Source organism: Meriones unguiculatus, chromosome 7, assembly GCF_030254825.1.
Source record: "Meriones unguiculatus strain TT.TT164.6M chromosome 7, Bangor_MerUng_6.1, whole genome shotgun sequence".
NCBI lineage: Eukaryota > Metazoa > Chordata > Mammalia > Rodentia > Muridae > Meriones > Meriones unguiculatus.
Genome location: NC_083355.1, coordinates 93,117,268 through 93,134,996, shown reverse-complemented (window position 1 = coordinate 93,134,996; position 17,729 = coordinate 93,117,268). Strand labels below are relative to the sequence as shown.

General features: G+C 42.5%; 1 protein-coding gene across 8 annotated transcripts in view; it reads right to left on the bottom strand.

The window, feature by feature from the left end:
* The window catches only part of Gpatch2l (G-patch domain containing 2 like), a 48,984-nt gene extending 34,523 nt beyond the window's left edge, over positions 1 to 14,461 (bottom strand). For 2 of the 8 annotated variants that reach the window (XM_060387906.1, XM_060387908.1), the window contains exons 1-2: positions 13,830 to 14,288; positions 11,661 to 12,332 (exon numbers count right to left, since the gene is read on the bottom strand). In XM_060387906.1, the coding sequence (XP_060243889.1) occupies positions 11,661 to 12,322 (662 nt within the window). In that variant the 5' untranslated portion in view covers positions 12,323 to 12,332; positions 13,830 to 14,288. Of the gene's footprint in view, positions 1 to 11,660; positions 12,333 to 13,829; positions 14,294 to 14,352 lie in introns of those variants that run through there. The other 6 variants (XM_060387904.1, XM_060387905.1, XM_060387909.1 and 3 more) reach the window with 6 other exon arrangements.
* Positions 14,462 to 17,729: the final 3,268 nt, after the last annotated feature.

The following is a 17,729-nucleotide window of genomic DNA, read 5'->3' as shown; positions in this document are numbered from 1 at the left end:
CCACTCCCGCAACTCCCGTCAAAAACCATTTTCAAATGGAAGCATCCCAGTCCCCTCTCCAGCTTCACTCCCACCCACCAGCCAACCTGATAGGAAAATTCCACACAGAAGACAGAAGTAAAGTTTATCCATCCTCCCTCAAAAGGTAAGAGAAGAATGTTAAAACTCTTCCATACTAAACTAGGTTCACAATATAAAGGCCCCTAGGGAACAGCAACCACTAGCCCATTCTCCTTCTTTCTTCCTCTTTGGTATGAACCATGAGGACTTAGGGCAGTCCGTTCTCTGCAGCAGCTGCTTACCTTTGCAGATGAGTGCAGAAGCCCTCAAATGGTTTCTACAGTTTTAAGTGGCTGGAAGAAAAGACTATAAAAAAAAATGAGTATTTTCTGACATGTAGAAATTACAAAAAATGTTAAGTTTGGGTGTACGTAAATAAAGCTTTCCTGTAATGCAGCCTTATGAATTCGTTCATGGACCACCCAGGGCTGCACTCACCGGCAAAGGTGCGCAGCTCAACACAGAACGGACAGCCTACAAGGTCCTCAGACACTGGCTGGCAGGTTCATTACAAACAAATTTCGTGAATTCCTGTATTACAAGTTCTACTCTGAGATGACTATGTTCCCAGTGTTTTAATGTAAAAAAATTAAGAGATGTTTTATCATAAAGTCTGTCAAATCTCTTTCCACTAATCTCAAGTTATCAGCAACACTACATACAAGGAGGCTATGATTTTATTAATATGGAATCTATTCTCTCCTTATATTCTAAATTAAAAGGGTAGGCTCAAAGAGTCTGTTGGTCAAAAAGTCTCTTATTGGTCAAATAAAATGAGAAATAATTTCTCCTACTGTGTCAATTAGCAGTTGAGAATATTCCTGAAAGAACTTGGATTGAATTTATGCAAGAGTTTCCTGTATGGCATTTGTAATGACAGTGATATCATAAAAACATCTTCAGGACTCTTCAGACTCTGACAAAGGGAGATATGTATTTTCTTAGTTTAAAAAGTTATACAGAATACTTGTTCCATACAAGAATCATTATTTTACCAATGTGGAAATAGAGTATATTCTCTGATGGCATTTTCTAATCCTGTGTATTCCTTTAGTATAATCTGCATTGTGAAACTGTAAGTATATGTGAAAAAAAAACCGGTTTCACAATTTACTAAGAAGGAAAACAGTAGAAGCTTTGCAACAAGCTTGTACATAAGAACTAAGAAGCAACTTGCAAGAAGGTAGTCCTTGCTAGAAACTGGCACTAAAACCAACAAGAATCATCTCAATAGCAATTTAAATGATGCATTTGGTAAATACTCCTAGTCAAGATAATGGGAGAGGAATATGAAAAATTAGGAGAGTGCTTTCCAAAGACAAATATTCCTCAGTCAATAAGGAGTAGAACAGGTCTAGAGTTTAACCTCACAACACTAGGAAAATCTTCACCTTTTAACAGCTAAAAAAATGTCAAAAAAAAACAAAAAAGATTCCTAGTGGATTAAAAAGAAATTTAGAGGAGGTCTGAGAAAAACTTGAAGAAAGGAGTTCTCTGAGTCACTTATTCGTGTGTGTGTGTACGCACTAGTGTGGCGGCCAGGGGACAACTTCTGGGAGTTGGTTCTTGCTTTCCACTACGTGGGTTCCGGAAACTGAACTCAGGGCCTCAGGCTTAGGCGGCAAGCACCTTTACCTCCTGAGGCATCTCACTGGCCCCATACTTCTCCACAATGTTTACTACTTAAATATAAAGAAGTTTCCATATTTCAATGAGCAGCATGATCACCATTTTAAATGAGACACAAAATTAGAGCCGGGATTTTGGACCACCAACTGTATTATCTAATTACTACAGTATTATTGGAAAAGCAACTGAAGCACATCCAAACAAAATAACGGAAGTGTAAAGAAAGCCACCTCTAAAGATTGATCCTCCCACCAACGTTCTATTAGAATTAAAGGAGGGTGGAAGGCACCCTCACATCACTTACGCTCTGCAGACAGTATTCTGCTTTATCACACATCCATCCATCTAACCCTCCCTCCAGAGCCTCTCTGTAATTAGAGGCTCTCTCAGTGGAGCAGATGATGAGGCACAGTATTCACATCCACATAAGCATGCATCACAGGAATGAGCCCAATAAGCCGCCCCGACACCCTCATCTACCACCCCCATCTCAGTCAATCACTGTTAGCCCGGCATCACGACCCTCAGTAGTGTCTTGACTGCTGGCTCTCAAATGTTGTTCTTCCCAAACTCTGAAAATAAATTTTGTGTACTTTGGGGAGAATTAAAGGTTATCGTTTCAAATGAGCACCGGTCTCAGTTTTTAAACTATGGTATATTTATTCTATAGGGAAAAAGCAATTATTTGTTTTATTTGGTTTTCTAATTTGAAACTCATGCTTATTATATAAAGCTGAGCCAATGAAGTGAAACCCAATCTCAGTAGACGAACATCCTCAACTGGGAGCAATTTTGCATCACTCACAGGGTCATTTAGCAGTGGTTCCAATGTTCTCCCTCCTGGACTGGGGACAGAAGCCCAGGCCTCTACTGAGTATACATAGCCCACCACGGTTCCTAGGAGCAGTTTTCATAATTATGGCAGAGAAATGAAGAGAGAGGCAGAAGTACCACTGAGGCTTCTGTCTATCCAGACAGGCTGAAAGTCGGAAAGTCCCAGCCTCACAGAGATCAAAGGACTAAGGTGACAGCGGTAGAGGAAGACACCCAGGGTCCTCCTCACCCAGGTGTGCTATCTAAGTGCACACACACAGCTGAACTACAGTTACCACGCAAGTTTACCGCTCATTTATTAACCAAGAAGTTTAAAAAGAAGTTATCTCTTACATATAATTTTTATATACTTAAAGCCAAACAAATTTATGGTTCTTATGATTATTACAAAAATTAAAGCTTTTTAGGTTAATCTTTCAAATTAAAAGTACATTTAAAAAAAACTCTCAAAAAAAAACTCTCAAAATATTTTAAAATTCAAGAGAAAAAAAGAAAGAAAAATGTCACTCCTACATGCATTGCCCAAAGACACCCTGATCTTCCCATCTACTTCCTGCCATGCTTCTGGGCAGAGGTGGGGCCTCAGCGACTGCATGTCATCATGAACCTGTATCCACACAATGGAAGCGAGGTACCCCGAAACAGCTCCTCCTCCAATTCCAGACTAGTCCTGTGAGTTTATGTTCAGTTTCATCCAGACGGCGCCATGACAGCAGACAGGCCGCCTCTCCAGTTCATCTGACCATGACCAGAAAGGGACTAGGACAATTGGGTAGTCTCTGCTGGGTAATCTAGCCTGGCAAAGGAGATCAGAGAAGCCCACCCATCCCTTTAATGTACATCTATCTATTTGTAGCATTAATAGCAACTCTTAGGTGGGTAAGGGTTCTTTTTTAAGAGGCCTATATTTCTGACACTTTTAATCTTATTTTTTATGTGTATTGGTATTTTGCCTGGAGTTAGAGATGGTTGTAAACAACCATGTTGTTGCTGGGAATGGAACTCAGAACCTCTGGAAGAGCAGCCAGTGCTCTTAACCACTGAGCCATTTCTTCAGACCCTATTTCTGAGACCTTCTGTTGCCTTTTCACATGAAATTTATCTTTATGTAAAATTCAGAATGACAGAAGGAAACAATGCTTTTCTCCTCAAAATTCTGCCCCTCACATTTATCACTGAGGATGAATGCCATGGTATTTTTCTCTCCTTTATATCTTCATATCTTTTCCACCCATTCTGCCAATGTAGAACACAAAACATTGCCAGGACTTGTATGGGGAAAGGATTGTTTTTACTGGTGTTCCCTTTTAAACCTTAGGCTTAAATTTTTTTTCCTAATTCAGATGTTTTCCATCAATCGTATCCCTTAAATCCATCCTTCCTTCCTTCCTTCCTTCCTTCCTTCCTTCCTTCCTTCCTTCCTTCCTTCCTTCCTTCCAAGCCTTGGTTTCTTCATTGGCCGATTGTACAAAGACTAGGCCTCTAATATCTTGTCCTCCAGACCTGGTGTCTTCTCTCACCAACATCTCTTCCATCTGCATTCTAGGAAGACTTTGAAGTTCTCTATGTCATCAATTCAATTTTCCGTCCTTCATTTTGTAATTATAATGACACCTTAAATTTTCTTGTACTTTTTCCTGCCAGATACTAGCTGTCTGAATAGTCGCCTCCCAATTCTGTTTCCTATTTCAAAATGTTCCATCTTTTTGTATCGTGGTGAATATTTCCTGAAATATTCTTCTGATGTCCACTGGTAGTCTCCTTCATAGGTTTGCTCTTCCTCTGAACTTTGAGAATAATGTTTCCCTTTCCCTTATTCTACAGAATATGTCCAGAACCCTCTTTTTTTCCTTTACTGAACATGTCCCAAACTATTTGTAATCTTTCTCTTGTTTAAATGTATGAAACTGGGCAGAATTTAATTCAGTTCCTCTGATTTCAGTGCTAGTATGTCTAGTCATACATCACTGTGCAAAATATCACATTTCATTGTGGAGTCCTCAAACCTGCATGCCACATACCTAGCTCCTACTCACCCTCCCATAGCTATCTCTCAAGCTTGACTCCTGCTTCTTCGTCTTCCCAAATAGCTGCCCTACTACTTTTAAGTCTTTTTTTTTTTTAATGTCTATATTCCATATAAGAGAGAACACATGTGATACTTGTCTTTCTGAGCCTGGCTAACTTCATTTAGCATGATCTCCAGTACCTACCATTTTCCTGAAAATACTTTATTATTATTCTTAATAGCTAAATAATATTCCATTACTTGTATATACAATATTTTCTTCATCAGCTAGGCTGAGTCTGTAACTTGACTACTGTAAATACTGTCACAACACACATGAGCACACAAGCATCTCCTCTGTCGTGTGTTAGCATGAATTCCTTCAGGTACATAACCAAGAATAGCACAGCTGGATCATTAGCTTTCTTAGGAGCCTCCATACTGATTTCCATTGTGGCTACATCATCAATTTACATTCCAACACTATATAAGTGCCCCAACCCCATCCTTGCCAGCCTTTACTACTATTTGATTTCTTGCTGTCAGTCATTCTGACTGGGATAAAACTGAATGAATGTCAATGTAGTTTTGATTTGCCTGATGGCAATTTTTTTTCACATATTTACTGCGATTTTGCACTTCTTTTGAGAACTGTCTGCTCAAATGCTAGCATCATTTACTGATGGATTATTTATTTTTGTGTTTAACTTTCTGAGTTCTCTGTAGACTCTGGACATTAATCAGATAAATAGCTGCCAGATTTCCTCCTATCCTGGAGGCTCTCTTTATTCTGGTAATTACTCCTTTTGCTGTGCAGCAGCTTTTTAATTTCGTGCAATCCTATTTGTCAAGTATTGGGATTATTTCCAATTATCCAAAGGCCACCAGTTCCTATCTGTCCACAGATACTTAAATATATGCCCTCAGACCCATACACCTGACCAAAGGACAGAAGGTGAGGAGGCTTTGACATAATCCCCAGGGCTACTGGGGGTTTCTCCTCACACAGGTCTACTAGCCTGACACTGGATCATCTTCCTACCCTCACTGCCTGACTCTCGCCCCACCCCAGATATGTGCAACAAACTGCGGTATCTGAAACACTACAATCTCTAGAATTCACTACAAAGAGGGATATTTTAAATTTTTTTCTGGCCATGCAATACTAAACTGTATGCTTGAGGCTCAATACCCCATGGCTGCCTCCTGTACACAAACACAAATCACAGGCAGAACCAGAGTCCTAACCAAGTATACTCCACACAGAAAATGGAGGCCACAGGTCGGAAATGAAGGAACAACATTGAGCCTACAAAGTTCTAGTTACACTTGCATTTCTGAACCCAGGGTCTCGTCCCTTGGGACAGACCGACATGATTACATTCCTCAGTATACCAGCTTGCAGCAGAGAAAACCTTGCTGACAGGCCCAAACTCTCGAGTCCTGATTTCTGATGATGTGAGTGTACAAATGTTTCATGTTTTCCTGTTGTTTTAAGCCTTTATTATATTTGTTTGATTGACTGACTAGGAGGAACTAGTACCACAGTGCATGCGTGGGAGTCAAACAATAACTTGTAGGGAACTGGTTCTTTCTTTCCACCCTGTGAATCCTGGAGACTGAACTCACCTCGTCAAGCTTGATGGCAAGCAGCTTCATCCACTGAACCATCTTGCTGGCCTAAACATTTAATTTTTTTTTTAAGTATTCTAGTGGGTAGTTGAAGCTGTTTATTAGATGCCTTTTAAAATACGAATTCACAACAGCAGGTAGACTAAGAAGCATAAGGTCTCATGTGTCAGGGTCCTTAGAAGCGTCCAGTTTACTTTTCTCAGCTCTATGATAATGGTAATGGCCATCGGGCCCACAATGGGACCCCTAACCCTTGCAGTAACCTAGAACTCTGAGCTTAGTGAAACAATCCACTTCTTTTTCACAGTTCTGTTCTTTAGAGTGTTATCCCTTTACTAGTTAGGTCTTCACTTTCTAGCAAAGTTCATTCCCAGAGAAATACTCTAAGAGATGGACTTTCAAATACAGCGATACCAGTGCACCTCCCAAGGTGCTTTCCAGCTCGCTCTAAGGATGCACTAGCAGAACCAGACTAAGCCCATGTAAGCAGTCTATGCTAGCCTCCCAATACCTTTCAGTGAATGTGCCAACTGCAAAATAGGTAAGCATGCAAATGGTTGGTACCTCTGTTTACAGAGAAGGAAAGCAGAACATTCCAACACACAGATACTCTTTCCACTGCCCCGGTAACCCCTGATTAATGACCTCCACTTGCAAAGGAGACTACTTACCTTAACCATGAAATAATGAAGGCTATTGATCCAACAAGCTACTGCTATAGAGTGTTATTGATCACCCAATCTTTGGTTAAAATGGTCCTCATTTAGCAATTTCACTGTCACAAACACCTGGAGCAAAGCACACTCATAATTAAAGAGTTTGGGGCAGTTGAAATGAGAGGTGATGGACAGAGATCTCAGCTTTCTCCCATTTATTCTTGCTTCTGAGCTATTGTTTGTGTCAGAAGGGATATTGATTTTCTATAAAGATAAGAAAACAAGAGGCACCAAGGGGCTGCAGAAGGTCAGCTTGGGCTGAGAAGGAGGGGACAGGTCTAGCACTCCATCTCTGTCATGTGCCTTCCAGGACAACAGAATATTTTCTTTCCTGTGAGACTGGCCTCTAATACATCACCTGAGAAAGACTCCTGATGTGACTTTAGACCACCACCCAATCAATCTGCTCAAAGAACTAAACTATATTCAGAAAGAGCAATGTCTTGCTGAAGAGCAGAGAAGTTGGCTAAGTTCCATCACCTAACGGATAAGTGATACTCAGAAAATCTGAATGCAGATTGGTAGGAAGTAATTTTACAGGATTTATAAAAATCTCAGAGCATTTACTCCCATACATACACTGAAGAACGTTACAGTAATAACTAGATCTTTATACAGCATGAATAAAGCTACTATGTTGCACCCATTTCTAAATCCTCACAATTCTTGGCTGAAACACAACTGAATGAAGAACAGAGAAAGAAAAGCAGAAAAAGATAGTGGCGAGGCTTAAAACTGTTAGTGATTTTAAGTTGTTAGCAATAGGTAAATTTAAGTAAACTAGAAATAAAGCCAATTAAGATATACATTCCCAAATCCAAAACCTTTAATACATGGTTTCTTAATACCCTATCCACAAACTAAGGTTAACTTCTTATCTCAGCAATTTTACAAGGTGGATCAAGGTTCGTAATTTTACAAGGCTGATGGCGAGAACCCTCAACATGACTGACAGAAAAGTAAAGTTCAACACTTGGATCTCTATGGAATAAACCATGGCACAGTCAAGCAGCTTCATTAAAGAATAACCATGAGGATTCTTGAAAGTACTTCTTTTAAAACAGGGGGTAGGGAAATTTTGACATAACCAACTTGCCAGCAGGGAGCAATATAAAAATCATAACTATTTTCTAATTGTGGGCTACTGTTAGCTCTGTTTATATAATATGCTTAACAGCTAAGGGCAGGACTAGGTGAGGCTTAGTGTCAGAAGACCTCCCCCACATGCACAAAGCTCTAGGTTCAATCCCCAACACCAAAGCAAAACAAAAGACAGGCCACATACATTCAGGAAGCTGAGGTAGGAGGATTGCAACTTGAAGGCCATCCTGAAGTAAAGACCCTACTGATACAGTAAATAATAGGTAAAAAACAAAACAAAACAAAAATAAGTAAGACTTAAAAGCAGCTTTAAAAATATTGTATTCCCTTCACTGTTGAGGAAAGTTTGGATACAGTCTGATGTCAGAGAGTGAGAAGCACCCCTCTCTCGACAGAATGTATTTAGGAGGAAAAATACAAAAGCATTTCTCTTTGTAACTATAGATAAATGGAGACAAGTCAGGAAGTGACTTAACATTCCTTTAAAAAAATATTCTACTTATTTTTTAAAAAACGGGGTCTCATCTAGCCCAGGCTGGTCTCAAACTCATTATGTAGTTGAGATTGGTCTTGATCTTGATGCCTCTACTTCCCCACTGCGGGGACCACAAGAATGTGCTAGCACACCGAGCAATTCAAGTAAGAAGAGTTCAGAGAGGCTTTCTCAGCGCATGTCTACCACTGTCACCATAAACCACACCTAACTGCCCAGTATTCTAAAGGAAATTAGGAAACAGAGATTGGCAAATAAAAATGGAACTACTTACAGTTTGGGAAAATTAGGGAAGAAAAATCTCCTAGGGCCTCCAAACCCTTCCCTGGAAACACCCGAATTAACTGAACTGTGAGATAAGCGGTCCAGGTGTGTAAAATCTCTTCCTGGAAGGCAAGCACCTCCTCTGCATGGGACTAGGATTTCAGGCTCTCCCTTCCCAGCATGAAAATCCTGGGAAATTTTAATTCTTCAAGATCCATTCTTTCAATAATCTCAACAGTGGACACTGAGGGCACAAGGATCTCTCTCTCTTTTTTTTAAGGAAAGTGTGTGAGGTAGGGGAAAAGGAGAGTATTGGATCCCCTTGGAGCTAGAAACAGGTGTAAGCCACACAAAGTATGTATTGAGAACTGATCTCAGGTCTTTTTTGAGAACAAGTGCTCTTTACTGCTGAGCCCTTTACCCAGCCTCCATTCGGGGGTCCCTTTTAGAATGCCTCCTTCCCAGCCATGGGTCACATATGACCAATGTCACACTACCACTTCACCCATTATTTCTTCACAGTGACAAGGACTCTAGCATCCCTAGCACTGTAAGGCTCTGAAGCCCTAGCCAGAAAAAGAGAGGCTACAGAGAAGAACCAGCTCTCCTCAATGTGAAAAAAGGATCACTGTCGACTGCAGTGTCTCCAGGCTCTTGGGTGACTAGAACTTAGAGCCTGACAGTTAGAAAGGGACGGAGACAAAAGCACCACTGCTGGACCATAGGCCTGTGCTGGGAGCTGTAGCTTAGAGAAGGAAGCTGACAGTCTTTGGCACACACAGTAACTTCAGTTTAATAAGAAATTCCAGGGAAGAAAAAACATTGCAAAGGGCTATTTTAATTCTCCACTCCCAACTGTTAGAGTCTAAAATGTATATGCTTGATTTTAAAGTCAACTTGAACACCTCAACAGGTTTCAGCATCATTAAAAGCTACAAGTTTGCTGGATGGTGGTGCACACCTTTAATCCCAGCGCTCAGGAGACAGAGGCAGGTGATCTCTGAGTTCAAGGCTAGCCTGGTCTACAGATTGAGTTCTAGGACAGTCAAGAATACACACAGAGAAACCCTGTCTTGGGGGGGGTGTAGCTACAAGTTGGTTAAGCAATTTTTGTTTGATTAAAAAGTAGTATGTTTATGGAGGAAAAGTGCCTTTTATAATTTAAAAACTACATATAAATTGGATAAATCGTAAATCAGTCTTAGAATCAAATTTAGAAGAAAATTTCAAGAGTCAAATTGTGAGCCTACCTCAACACCGCTGAACCATGCAGGCAAAATATAGTTATTAAGAAAAAAGTCTGAAAGTTAAATTAAAAACATTCAGAAAAAGAGAGAGAGCACACAGACCTACACAGCTGGTCCAGTTGCCGACAGCCTACCTTGGTGTACCTAAGCTTATGTCTTCAGGGGTGAAATTTTAAAAGAATAAAATCCTAAAGTTCCGTGTTCTACAGATGTAAGCCTAACAGGCAGCAAAACCTGGTAAAATATGAGCTTGGAAATCAGGTTTGAACACTAGGTGACCCTGGCAAATTAACCAAACTCTAAACCTAGTTTCCTCTTCTAAAAAATACAAATGATGAGGTTCTACCACACAGTCGAATCATAAGCATTAAATAAGAATGTCAAGCAGGCATGCCATACAGTGCCTGCCACAGAGTGCCTACCAAACCTGCAGGGCTCAACACACTTGACCGCCACGCCTGGCAGCATCTGCGTGGATACAAGGAAGAAGGGTAGGAACATGGCAGAGCTGCTAAACCTCCTGCAGTGTGCCACAAGTCACTGCCCCAGACATGAAAGGCATCCTCACTGAGAGGTCACAGAGTGACTCCAGCAAGTATCAAGCTGCCAAGGATCTGTGCTTTCAGGGTGCTCTGACATACAGAGAAGTGAGAGAGATTTCAAACATGCAACCATCAGAGTATCTGATCACATGACAGAAGATTAAAGGGACTCAGTGTTATTTTCACACCCCATTATATCTGCATACAACTTAAATGTCTGCCACGGACACTCAAGGACTGGTAAGATGGCTAGGTGAGTAGGTAAAGGCACCTGCTGCCAAGCCTGCTGGCCTGAGATTGATCACACTCACACACACACTGTTAGAGAGGGTGGACATTCAAGAAGCTGTGGAGATGGCTGAGTGGGTAAAGTGGTTACTGATTGGAGCCCTAACACCCTCATGGAAGCCGGGCACAGCAGCGCATCTCTGTAATCTTACTGTGAGAGCTGAGATAGGTGGATTCCCAGAGCTAGCTGGCAACCTAGTCAAGGCAACTGGTGAGCTCTGGGTTCAGTGACAGACTACCACCCCAAACAAGGTGAAAAGTGAAAGAGGAAGACACATACCACACACCTCAGGGCTCCATGTGCTCCTGCACATGCATACACACAAACAAAACAGGAAATGCACTCAAAATGGTCAAATTATAATTCACAGAGAACAGGCCTATAGCCCCAAAGTAAATAAAGCCATGGTTCCTAAAGAGCAAACAGTTTGCATTTATTTACAAAGCGCCTGCACCTAGCACCTGCATGCCTTCGCTGCCACAATTGTCAATGCCAGCCCCTGCTCATACCTTGGTTCTAAAATAACAGTATCTTTGTGTGAACTGAATGCTATGAAGAATAGCAAATTATTTTTGAAACAAATTCTTATGCATTTCAAGTACATGTTTCAAATTATTCTTAGGATCAAATTATCTCTGTTACACACGGCCCTCTTGACATAGCGACACGGCTTCTTGAATGACACTTTGCAAGCCACATATCAACTACCAACTGACTATAGGAAGGCTACAAAGGCAATCCTAGCATGGCTAATTTAGAAGAGTGGAACTCATTGAGAGAGTGATGGTTTACACAGTGGGTAAAATTGGCCAGGGAAATCCTTGCATTAGGAAGGGAGAGCTCACCATTCTGACATGTTCTCATCAGAGCCCTGCTTCTGTTCCTCTGCTTCACACTCCATCCTTTCTTTCCTTCCTGTTTTGCTAAGGAAAGTCCTATTTTCTGCTGATTCGCACAGCCCATGGCCCGATGAGGTCCAAGGAGTATTCTCCTTCCAGCGGGACAAACGCTGCTTTTTGGCAGACTTGAACCTGCAGCCTCTCTCATAGCTCCAATCTGACACTTTCAGCTTCTGCTGAAGGCTGGCAGCCACCTCTGATGTTACCCTCTTCACCTTCCTTCGGCGCCGGAGCGGTCGACAAGGTGCATTTTCTGTAAAGGAGTCAGATTCATGCCAAGTATGCTGTTTACTCCTAATGATGGTGCTGAGAGCTGGGTGCCGTTTGGCCACCACGGTGTCATCAGAGTCACTGAAATTGGTGAGCGGAGCCACTTCTCTACAGTCCTTGGTGGCCTCGTCCAGACTTGACTCAGAGGCCTCACTGAAGCAGCAGGCATGCTCTGCCAGGTGAGCAAAGTCAGACCGGCGTTTCCGGCCTCGGCGTTTCCGAAGCTGCCGCCTCTGCTGCCTAGGGCTCAGGGCCATCTCCTCCCACAGCTCACCAAGCTTATTCTGCTCAGATGTCTGCTCCAAGGCTGAGGCTAAGTCATGTACCAGCTCATCCATGAGGCCACAGCTGCCAAATAAAAAAAAAAGAAGAAAAGCTCCAGAAGACCTGCTGTTTTCCAGTAATTTTATAAAGCACATAATGGCATTGTGACTCCCTGCCTGGCCATAGAAAATAGAGTCCTTTCATCCAGCCACACTTACCACTGTCTCTACCATCCATGCACCCTTAAAAATAGGTGTCTGGCCCTTGTTAAACACCTGAGGTCAACATATTCAAAAGCTCACCAGGTAAAAACTGGGGCATTAGCAATAACAAACAGAACTTCCTCCTTTCTCCAAGTAAATGTGTCCCTTGGCTGCCTGATCATGAGAGAGTGTCTCATAAAGAGGAAGAGCAAACCACACAACTTCAACACTATGGTAGAGATAAGGGAGTACCAGACAAGCCCCAGCCACAATGGAGGGCTCTGCTGTGGTCCGGGATACCGGCTAAGAATGCCTGTGGTAGGGAGGAGAGAAACAGCTGAGCGGCAACTATCAGGAAGACTTTGCAGTGTTCACAGTCAGAGAACCTGTGCCGAACCAAGTGTGAGTACCTACTCAGAATGGGAGAGAAAAGAAGGCCCACATCTGATACTACCCCGGTACCAATTGCTACCTGGAAGTTAATAGAAACAGACTGCTGGAGAGTATGACACTGATTTTATTATTACTCCTACTAGTAGTAGTATTATAGTACAGGACTTTTGGACTCCTCATCCTGGTCACCAATCACACAAAAGCAGGACATAAATGAAACTAAAAATGGAGATGCAGGGGAAAGTCTCTAGGATTCCTAGCTAATAGAAGCAACCCTTTCAAGGCATGCCCAGTAGAGGTGATTTTCAAATTTTCACTTTTCAAAAGAAATGTCTAATACCATCTGTATTAGCCGTGTAATACCTCTAAATTCTGTATACTAAAATAGCACTTTCTCCCCAGCTCTTGTTAAAGCCCAAAGTACATCTCGGGCATAATTAGAGCCTAGAGCTGAGTTCAGACCATATTTCCCTTCATGCAATTTACATTTTGCAAAGGGCTTTCTAGAAATTATTCTCACAGGGTCCCTATGTCAACAAATTCAAAAGCAAGAAAAGTCTTCTGGCTCATGTGTCACATCTGTGAGAGCAATGGGGCCATCCAGCTCTAAAACTACCACCCAAACAAACTTCCTCAAAGTGCCAAAACCCTTACACGTAAAAAAGGCCATCTCCTTTAGCAACCGAAAAGTATTTAGTAGTTTAAAATGCCAGGACCGCAGTTCAGAAGCCAGCTGTCCCTAAGCCCAAAGCAGATAAGCAGGAAGAGCCCGTCTAAGTCTCTAAGAAAGAACTACAGGTTTGAAACTCGGGCAGAGCCGTACAAACTTTAACGTGGGACAACTGTCCTAAACAATGCGTGGTCAAATGCTGGCTCCGAATTCTTCCTCGTCTCAAAGGGGGCAGACCAGAAAACCCTGGTACACCCACACCTCCAGTCTCTCAGGAGCACACCCTAGAGACCCTGGTCTGAGTCTCTCACTCACAGGACGCTGGAGGGCCGCAAAGCAGCGAGCCAGTCTCCGGGTGAGAGTGACGGATGGCAGGGAGGCAAGAGTCAACTTCTCCTTTGGATTCACCCGAGACTGGGGGTCAGCTGCCTGGGGCAGAAACTGTCTCAAATCTCGTCCTGACGACTGGGTTCCCTCAGTGATGGATGGTAGGGAGAGGGTGTCACAGCACCGCCCCAGAGATGAGCAGAGCAGTGTTTCGGAGGACTCTCCACCATGCCCAGCCCGTCCTCCAGGGCTAGGGAGACCCCTGCCCGGGACACCAAGCCTGAGCTCTCGCTGTCGCCCACCAAAGAGACACCGAGAGTGGAGGCGCCTGTCGCCACGGAGGCGGCCCGACCCTCAGCGCCCAAGCTGGGGAGACGCGCCTAGAGCAGTAAGGCCCCGCCACTCTCGGTGGCGCGCCGCAGTCCCGCGGTGCCCTCGGCCGCCCCGTCGCAGTCTGGAGCCCCCATCCCACCCGGCGCGGGACCAGCCTCGCAACCACCCTTCCCCTCACCAGCTGCCGCAGCGGCTCGCACTCGGCGCCGCCTTCGGGGCACAAGCTCCCAGCCCGGGTTTCCCTCTCTGACCTCATTTCCGGTCTGGGCCGGAGAGGTGGGGCTGCAACGGTATGGGAGGGGCGGGCTATAAGAGAGGACAGGCGCCCGCCCTGCACTTCCGCCCTACCGCGGCCCACTTCCGCTCCGTGGTGGGCGGGGCCACGGGAAACTAGGAAGTGGGGCTGAGGCAAGGAAGAAACGAATAGAATGGGATGGTATGGGGTGAGCAGCCTGTTAGGCCTGAAACGAAACCTCCTCCTTAGGGTGCTGACACTAAGGAGAAGTGGGCCACCTGCCATCAATTTAAGTTACTTAAGACATGGCTTGAGCAAAAAAGGAAGTCATACTGCGTTGTAACTCAAAAGCATAAAAGAAATATTATAATAATTCCATACTGACTGAGTGAAAAAGTAAGAGGAGAAGAGATAAATTTCCCATAGAAGACATGCTCTCTTGAAGCGTAAACACCCCATCCTAAGCATTTTGAGCTGTGTATAGCAGCTTCCTTCTAAATGATTGAGAATGGGGGCTAAAAGGAGTCGCTTTACAGTGGAGAACCTGACAAGCATTATCCTGGCCAGGATCAAGGTTAACAACAACAATTATGTTGATTGTCCATGAGCTTGATGTTTAATAACAATGACATGGTGCTTTCCTTCCAAAATTCATAACCTCAGTCTAATCTCAAGAAAAGGAAGGAATGAAGGCAGGCAGGAAGGAAGGAAGGATGGAAAGATTTCCTGGTTGAAAACCAGCCTACAGAATGCCTCACCAGTATTCCGCAAAATTGTTAAGGACGTCAAATATAAGGAAAGCCATCTAAGATACTGTCAAAAGCTTAGAGGAGCCTAAAGAGAAACCAAACAACTAAATGCCACATTATATACTGGGTGGGATACTGGAATTTAAAAATAATAATAATAATCAGATGAAAAGTACATCTGGATAAAGAATAGACTTTATTACCTAGGCATTCTGGATAGTTTTAGGTCAACTTGACACAAGCTAAAGTGCTCTGAGAGAAAGGAACCTCAGTTAAGAAAATGCCTCCATAAGACCAGGCAATCGACAAGCATGTAGAGCATATTCTTAATTAGTGATTGATGGGGGAGGGCCCAGACCATTGTAGATGGTACCATCCCTGGGATGGTGGTCCTAGTTTCTGTAAGAAAGCAGGCTGAGCAAGCCATGAGGAGCAAGCCAGTAAGCAGCACCTACATGGTCTCAGCTCCTGCCACCAGTGTTCTGCCCTGATTGAGTTCGGGTGCTGACTTCTTTCAGTGATGAACAATTCTGCAAAAGTGTAAGCCAAGTAAATCTTTTCCTCCCTAAGTTGGTTTGGCCATGGTGTTTCATAGCAGCAATGGAAACCCTAACTAAGACACTGGGCATGGTGGAACATGCCTTTGATCCCAGCACTTGGAAGGTCAAGAAAGAAAAATTGCCAGTTTGGAACCAGTCTGAACTACATAGCAAGTTCTAGCCAGCATAGCAATACCTGTGTAAAAAGACATATTAATTATGATAAATGTACTATATAATATAGAGGAATTTTAATTCAGAACATAGCTGTTCTGGCAAGAGATCGCATACAAAGGTCTGTGTCATCTGGCTGGAATACAAACATACCTTTAGTCCAAGAGACAGAGGCAAGAGATCAAAGCCATCCTGGTATACAGCAAGTATTAGGTAAAGAAAAGCTTTGGTGCGGTTGTGGTGATACACTCCTTTAATCCCAAACAATGAAGGTAAAGTTAGTTTGTAGAAGGAAGAATCCATGTTTGATAGTGATGTCTAATTGAGTGGCAGAAAAATAAAGTGACAAATCAGAGAAGATTTGACAGAATAGGTTATGTCCAACTCTCACAAGAAGAAAGAGGAAAGGGAAACTACTTAAGGGGTAATGCAAAGAGAGAGGGGAGGCAATTACCAGGGGAGTTTTATAGAGAGAGGTTGAATGAGAGAACAAGCTAGACACAGGTGAAAACAGAGAATGAGAAGGAACCAGAAGAATAGAAAAGATTGCTGGAATTAGTTTAATGCCAAGCAGAGCGATTCAGGGGCCAAGAGAGAAGCCAGATTGAATAAGTCAGTTGGAAGAGGTTTTTAAGCCAGAATAGATAAATTGAACCAGCCAGCCAAGAGCTCAGTAAGTGTAAGAAAGGGTGAGTGAGCTTACTAAGCAGTAAGTCTCAGAGGCTGAAAACATTTCTAGGTCTAGATTAGATTGTACAGAGTCTAGAAGCTTCTAGGACTAGGCTAGATTAGCAGACAGAGGCAGTAATCCTCAGAGACAACAACTGAAGCAGGTGGATAAAAGTTCCTTTTCCAATATAATATAAGATGTAAACAAAAGAAACTCGGTGTATGTGGTTCATATAGAAACTGTAGAATCTCCATAATTTTTTCCACAAAACTAAAATTATCCAAAAGTTAACAGGTTTTTTTTTTTAGTGCATATGAATTTTGACTCAAAAATTCTTCTAATACTTATTCTAAGGAAAAATTGAAATATACTTTTAAAAAATGTTAAATATGTAAATTTGTTTCATTCATTGCAGACTAAAAATAGACATACATGACAGGGATTAGGTAATGAAATCATGGTACATCTATGAAACAGAATTCCTTGCAGCCTTTCAGAATTGCTGTCAGGAGACTTGGGTTGTCCTCAATGGTAAAGCATAAGTTTAGCATGCACAAGGCCATGGAAGTTCCATCCCATAAATATAAATAAAAATTGATGTTGCAGGGGATTATTTGATGACATGAAAAGTTACTGATTTAAGCCATGCTTGGTGGTGCATGCCTTTAATCCCAGCAGTGGGGAGGCAGAGGCAGGCCTCTGTGGGTTTGAGGCCAGCCTGATCTAATTGAGAGTTCTAGAATTGTCAAGACTATATAAAGAGACCCAGTCTCAAAAAAAGTTATTGATTTATGATTATATATATTCTATATATTACATTTCAACAAAAATGGTAGAATTTGACTCTTAGAAATCAGGACTATGCTTACACAGGAATAGGACCAGAATGTTACTGTAAACAACATTCCAAATGCTGGGTGTGGTACCACACACTTTTAATCCCAGTATTCAGTAGGCAGAGGCAGGCAGATCTCTGCGGGTTTGAAGCCAGCCTCATCTAGAGAGTTCCAGGCTAGCCAGAGCTACATAGTGAGACTTTGGCTCAACTAATAATAATAATAATAATAACAACAACAATAGTAGTTTTGTATAAATACCTGTATCTCCAACCTGTGCTTTTGTGGATTTCCAGAATTATCTGTTAGTAAATTGTTTGTGTGAAGAATTAAGGGAATGGGAAGAAATGGC